The following is a 7471-nucleotide window of genomic DNA, read 5'->3' on the forward strand; positions in this document are numbered from 1 at the left end:
CTTTGAGTGGAAGATTTTCAAGATGGTTGATCTTATTCACAAAATTTGATTTGAAGTATGTGGCTAGGAAAAATATCAAATGAAGTGTCGTGTTAGATTTCCATGCCAAGAATTCTATAAAGGGAGAAGATGGTAAAGAAGACTTTCCAGATGAGGACATTTTGGACATTGAGTTAGAGGTGTGGAAGATGTACTTTGACAAAGCTGTAAACTAATATGAGAATGGGATAGGAGTACTCTTGATTACTCCCGAGGGATCTCACATACCTTTAGCAATCAAGTTGAACTTTGAAGCAACTAATAACATGGCTGAATATAAGGCTTGTATTGCCAGAATGGAAGCTCTTCGAGAATTAGGGGTAAAAGATGCCAAAGTCTTTGGAGATTCAACTTTGGTTATAGCCCAAGCACAAAAGTTATGGAAGTTGAAGGAAGAACACTTGAAGCCCTATCAACAATACTTGGAGGACTTGACTAAGACCTTTGACAAAATTGAGTTCACAATCATCCCTAGAGCTCAAAATCAGTTTGTGGATGCCTTAGGTACCTTAGCCTCCATGGTTGAGATACCCGAGGGAGCGTGGACACGGCCCTTGGAGATTAAGCAAAGTCATGAAGAACTGCACAAAAGGAAGACTGAAGCTTTAGTAAGGACCATAGAGGAAGAGGAAGATCTGTGGTACTATGACATCGTGAAGTTCTTGGAACTAAGGTCACATCTAGATGGTGCTAACAAGAGAGAATGTCATTCCATTAAGATGATGGCAACACAATACATTCTATGTTGAGGAAAACTCTATAGAAGATCCCATGATGGCATACACCTTCGTTGCTTGAAGAAGGAAGAAGCTGAGAAAGTAGTGGAAGAAGTTCATCAAGGGATTTGTGGCCCTCATATGAATGGAAGAATGTTAGCCAAGAAAATCCTAAGGATAAAGTACTTCTGGAATACAATAGTGACCGATTGTGGACTATGTGAAGAATTTCCATGATTGTCAGACGCACGCCAATTTGAACCATTTATCGCCTATTAAGTTGTATAGCATCACTTCTCCATGGCCATTCTCGGTTTGGGAGCATAAATGTAATTGGAAGGATAGCTCATAAGGCTTCAAATGGGCATGAATACATTATGGTGGCAATTGACTATTTTACCAAGTAGGTGGAGGCAGTCTCCTACTCCGTGTTGAAGGCCAAGCATGTGGCTCAGTTATTAGAGAACAACATCATATGCTAGTTTGGGGTGCCCCAAGAGATCATTTTTAATAATGGTTCCCACTTTGAGGGAGAGGTTCGAAGGATCATGGAGTTGTACAACATTGAGCATCACAAGTCTTCACCGTATTGACCACAAGCTAATGGTACTGTAGAAGCAGCTAATAAGAATGTAAAGAATATCCTATCCAAGATGGTAGTGACATAAAAAGATTGGGCTGAGAAGCTTTCGTTTGCCTTATAGGGTTATAGAACTTCTATCCATGCATCGACTAGGGCAACACCTTGGTTTATGGCAGTGAGGCGGTGCTTCCTATTAAGGTAGAGATACAATCTTTGAGGGTATTGGAAGAAACAGAGATCCAAGAAGAGGATAGGGCTAAGGCGAGATATGAACAATTGGCTTTGATAGATGAGAAAAGGGATAAGGCAAAATATCATACAAAAGGTACCAGAAGTGGATTACTTGGGCATTCAACAAGAAAATGAAACCGAGAAACCTTAAAGAAGGGGACTTGGTCCTAAATGTGCTTAGAGATGAGACTTTTGATCCAAGAGGAAAGATGAAGCCAAGGTGGTTTGGGCCTTTTATCATTAAGAAAATCATGTTTAGAGGTGCTACAAGAATCACAGATTTGGATGGGGAAGAGATGCTTTGCCCAACTAACATGGATAGACTCTGGAAGTACCACATTTAAAAAGAAAAAAGAAAAAAGTCTGCTAAGTTGAAAACCTAAAAGGGCGGCCTTGGCAAAAATTAAGGCAAAAGAACCCTGCTAGATTGAAAACCCAAAAGGGCGGTCTAGGCAAAAGTTAAGGGAAAAGACCATGGGCATGGCGAAAATTCCCGAAAGGACATCATGGGCAAAAATTACATGGCAAAGGAAAAAGAAAAGAAAAAGAAAAAAATAAATGAGATGACAATAAGCAAAGATAAATAAATAGTGATTCTCTCATTGCTCAAATTAAAAGATGATAAGATTGTTTTCATAGGGGATTTGGAACATTCGAATCCTTTATTAAATTCAAAAACAAAAACATGAGAATCATAAAAGTGTAGAAAAGTAAAACATAGGGCATATCAAGGTGGTCACTCAATCCTCCTTGCTTTCTTGTTAGTCTTCGTGTAAGCTTTCTCATCCCTCAAAATCCACTTCATGTCATCCTCCAACCATGCTTGTACCCCGCAGTGGGATATAGATGTATTAAGGTAGAACAATGCCTTTTGTCACCCTACTGCATGACCAAGCCTCACTAATCCTGCCCAAGATCCTATTGGTAAACATCGCAGTGTGGAAGGTGCCTTCATCATAAGGAGCTCCTTGATGCTCCCCAAATTTCCTTAAGATACGACAAGTGGAGTAGTAAGAGCAGCAACTATAGACCATGCTTGAGATGTGCCACCACTCCATGACCCACTAAATTTCGGTCTCCTTGAGGTGACCCATAAGCTCCATGTACACCTTGAAGCTCAGGTCATTCTAATGAAGTCAGCGGTCCCTAAAATGCCTAGGAAGGTAGGTACTGAGAGGTATGGTGGAAGGTTAAAGCAACTGAAGCCTCTCTTGTAGCCATATTTGAAAAGAGAGGGAGAGAGAGGAGGGAGCAAGAAGAAAAAAGAAAAAGAAAAAAAAAAGCATGAGTGAAAAAAATAAATGATGAATGAAAGAAGATATAAGGTGCCTCGATGGGTTGAAAACCAAAAGGCAACCCATGCAAAAATTAGAGGCATCCCGCTAGGTTGAGAACCTAGGCAAAAGTTAGGGATTATTCCTAAAGGAAAAGAGGACTTCCCACAAAGAAGATTGCTTCCTTCTTATGAAAGGCATCTGAACCATTAAGGGTTTCCACCAAGATCAAGGCCACCGGGTTACCTCTCTTTAGCTCATAAGCTACCATGCACATCTAAAGGTCCACACAATATGAATTTTGGACCAAGAAATACCTTGCAAGAGCACACAAGAAAAAGGCATGAAGAAAGTATGAACGAGGCCTCTCACCCATCGGAAGGGCTAAACTGAAAAAGTAGTCAAAAACCAACCTAAGGTTGAGCTTGCCAAAGACACACCACCTATACGCCCAACATGACTTGTAGTAAGGAGGGGAGACCCCGCCTATGGTAGGGAAGATGAGATCATCAATCTCTGGTTCATCCATGATGGCATCAAACTCTTCAATAGTGGGACATAGTTCTATTTCATTGAAGCGGAAAACATACCGAGAAGGAACCTAATAATTGGTAGTAGCACGAAGAAGAGGTTCATCTACCCTAATTTGATGGTATGGGAAGACACAAGAAAGACCATAAGTGGCAATGGAATCCTTGAAATTGGGACCAAGCCTTCTAATCCAAGCCGAGACATCAAGTAGAGAGTTTTCTACAACTAGGGGACCTCATAAAAGGGATTTCTGGGTTGAAAAATATGTTGGTAAGGGTTTTAGACTTAAACAGCTACTTTTATATTTAAGTAAGTCGATTAGGGTTTTTCTGATTCGCAGCCCATCTACGCAAGGTCAACCCTACATAGGCAAAGTCAAAGCTATGTACACAAGCCCATCCCCATATACGCATGACATGGCAGAAGCCCATTCTCTCCTGTTTTGAGCATAGTTTTCACTTCAAGGCATTCCTAGGGTTCCTACAATCTTAAGGATCATCCAAGACATATTCCAAGCATCCAATAAGCAAGGTCGTATGGAAACATACAATCAATCATATATCCTGTAAATTTAGTGCTAAGTCCCAATTAGAAGCATAAATGTAAAAAGATGTTCTTAAATACAATCCTTTGCCTCACACTAAATCCAAATGTTTGCTAAGGGGAATAAAAGAAAAAAAAAACCATAAAAGCAAAAAAGAAAAAAAAAACTTTGTTTTATGCCTATATATGTCTCGATTGCAGGTAATCAATGGGGTCGCCTCTTCCTTGGTTGGTAGCTAGGAGTCGCCTCTAAATCCTCCTTATCACCTCCATCATCATCATCATCATCACCACCGCTTGGGTGGGCCGCTCCTTCAGGATCGTACAAGTGCCTTGAATAGTTGGTCACCTTTAGCTTGAGATTCCCAACCAGCCATACCAACTCCTCATGCTCTTGGAGGGTGGGTTGCAATTCAAAGAAAGAAGGGTTAGTGACTGAAATAGAAAGAGAGGAATGCCAAAAAGAGAAAGAACAAAGGGAATGAAGAACTCACCGCCCGTGTATTGGGAGGAAAAGGATAGCCCATGACATTAGGATTACAGGGAACTGCATGCTCCCAAGTAAAGCCGTCAAGGCCATAAACATAAACCGTCCAAGGGAGATGTGGGGGGTCATTGGGCTTACCATAAGTAAGTCCCTCCTGTTACAATTGTCCACATTAGAAGTCATGAAAAATAAGGTAAAGGAAAGGAAAAGAAGAAGAAGAAATTGAGCATATACTTGAACAGTAAGGGAAGGCATGAGGTGGGTGATGTTGAACTCCTTATAGTCCAACCCTTCAAGTAGCTGAACGGCATAGGGAACGCCATTCCCCCATAAGTTGTATTCAGCATTAGTCATAGAGTGTGGGGCAAGCATGAAAGGTCCATTGGAATTCGCTGTAGGCTCCAAGTCTCGAGAAGTAGGAAGGTGCTGGTCGACCCATGATGTCTAGTTAACCTATGATGACACATGGTTAGAAGAAGGGTATCCTAAGGGAAATGCATGAAGAATCTTGAACAACTAGAACTCTTGAACTTACCTTATCTGAAGTTAATCTAGCAAGGTAAGCCCTCACTTGAGGGAACTCCTTCAGAACTATATCAGTGCCCAAGGTTATGAGGCCATACCTAACCACCCATCACTACAAAAGGAAGCACAAGCTACAAGTTAGATGCAAGATGACAGTTTTCAAGACTACAAGCTACAAGGGAAAACGCATGGAATAGGAAGAGAACTAACCTCAAGGAGCATCCAAGGCCCCATAAGTTGCCGAAAGGTGCCCTGGTTGAGAGTGTTGAGGGTGGAGTAAAGATAGGCAAGACATGCCTACCCCCAATTGGCCCTCTGTGCCTCTGTAAAGTCCAAAAAGAGGGTCAACCATCTCAATGACACCATTTTCCCACCATTGGCAAAGAGGTAAGCCCACAAAAAGTGAAAAAGTAAAGCCCTAGCCATATGGACACGCTGCTCCATAGTCCTCTATGGGAGAAGTATGTAATGCGATACCAAGTCAAAGTAACAGATGGTCTCAGTGGAGTACTTCCTCCCCAATATGTCAAGATCTAACTGGATGCCCGACATGCCGTCCAAACTGATAATGGCCCCTTCAAAGCTAAGGCTGGTCATGCGGTAAAAGTCGTAGGGAGTCACCGTCATCTCTCGCTTAGAAATGTGAAAGGTGTGGGTAGTATCCCACCACCTCTCAATGAGGCATTGCACCAAGGTAACACTCGCAGACTTTTCTAAAAGAAGACCAATGATAGGCTCGAGGCCCACCTCCTAGATGTAGGCCCTGGTTTCGGGGACAAGAAGGTTGTACCATTCTACCACCTTATTAGTGCTCCCCCTACCAGCATAAAGGGATGATGGCTGCCCAAAAAAAAAATAAATAAATAAAGAAGAAAAAAAAAGAAAAGATGTCATTAGATTCCTAATTTAAGCAGAATTTAGGAAAAATGATGTTTTTGATGCAAGAATGAAGATAAAAGAAGGATACAGTGATATTTAGGTGCAAAATGACAAAAAAGGTGTGTTAGGAATGCATATAGGAGTAAAACAAATGAAAAGGAAGTGAAAATAGTCAGAGTAGGGCTTCTGCCAAGCGTCTCTCGTATGCAGGTTAAAGCCCACGTACGCAGACAGGACCCCGCGTACGTAAGCCCATTCCTACATAAATAGGACCTTAAGAACATACCTGTATAGGCAAGAATAGAGCTGCATATGCATGAATCCAAGCTATGTACATAGGCCCGAGCCCACGCATGCAAAAACATCGACAGAAGTAGTTTTTTGACATTTTCAAGCATACATCATCAAAAATCAATCCTATACATGTTCTTGCCCCTCCTAAGATGCCAGGTTTTCATCTTAATGCATCCCATAACAAAACCCAAGCATTTACATGGCCAAAAACACATTAAAATAGAAGATCAGAGAGAAACTTGAAAAAATGAGAAAAAGTTTGAAAACTTACAGATTCAGCCATGGGGATGTGATTCTTTGGTTGGTATGTCAATGGTGGAGACCCCATCAACCTCGTTGCCCCACTCCAGCAAGTGAGATGGAAGGCATTAGAAAAGACGACGTAGGAGGACTTTTTGGCCTTGGGTTTCATTGAGGAAGATGAAGAAGGAAAATGAGAGAAAAAGAGAGTTTGAGAGAATGAAAGAGTTAGAAAGTGAGAGAAAGAAAGAAGAGATGGAGGTTTTTGTAGAGAAGAAAAGAAGAGTTATGGGGAATATGAAGAGATGAGGGAGATGAAGAGAATGAAGAAGAAAACGAAACAATTGGTAATCGTTGGAGAAAAATGAAAAGGCGGGAACACAATTGATGGATAAACTATGTGCAGTTTAGGTCTCACCACTAAACTACGTGCAGTTTAGTGATGAACACTAAAAAAAAAAAAAAATTCTTCTTTTAAAAAAGGAGGAGCATCTCAAGATTGCCCCAATTATGCATAAAATCATCAAAGGATGATAGGCCAAAAACGAATTGACCCCTTTTGATGAATTAACCAATTAATTTAGTCAAGTGAATTAATTAAGTTAATTAACATGCAAACACATGGTAGTACAAAAAAATCACCATTAAACTAAGTATGTAGTGGAAAATAAATTAACACGGTGATTTGTTTACGAATGAGGAAAACCTACACGATAAAAACCTTAGCGGGTGATTTTCAGGTCACCACTCCTGAAATTCCACTATTATCACAACAAGTGGTTATAAGTAAAGGAATCCCATTACCTTATACTAACCTACAGTTGAACCCTTACCCCAATACCCAATTGGACTTGTTCTGTAGTGACAATTTCTCCTTTCCATGCACGACTCCTAAGTATGTGACTAACCAATTACACGGATCCCAATACGCGACTTCAATCACCAACTAGAGAAGGTTGTTGGCTGTAAAGTTCTTCAGTTCATCCCAATGATGAAGATTAAGAAGATGTTTGGTCACAAAACTCTACGGTACACAAACACAGCAACTTCTTCAAGAATGATGAACTAGGGCAAATTCTATCTCCGGTCACAATTTGCTTGAACAAACTTTGCTCAATACTTGTGCAAC

General features: G+C 40.8%; 1 protein-coding gene across 1 annotated transcript; it reads left to right on the forward strand.

Moving 5' to 3' along the window:
* The first annotated feature begins 305 nt into the window (after nucleotides 1-305).
* LOC126712711 (uncharacterized) lies at nucleotides 306-788 on the forward strand. The gene has a single exon (XM_050412159.1). The coding sequence runs from the start codon at nucleotides 306-308 to the stop codon at nucleotides 786-788; it is 483 nt and encodes a 160-aa protein (XP_050268116.1).
* The last annotated feature ends 6683 nt before the right edge of the window (nucleotides 789-7471 follow it).

This window comes from Quercus robur, chromosome 1, assembly GCF_932294415.1.
Source record: "Quercus robur chromosome 1, dhQueRobu3.1, whole genome shotgun sequence".
Taxonomy (NCBI): domain Eukaryota; kingdom Viridiplantae; phylum Streptophyta; class Magnoliopsida; order Fagales; family Fagaceae; genus Quercus; species Quercus robur.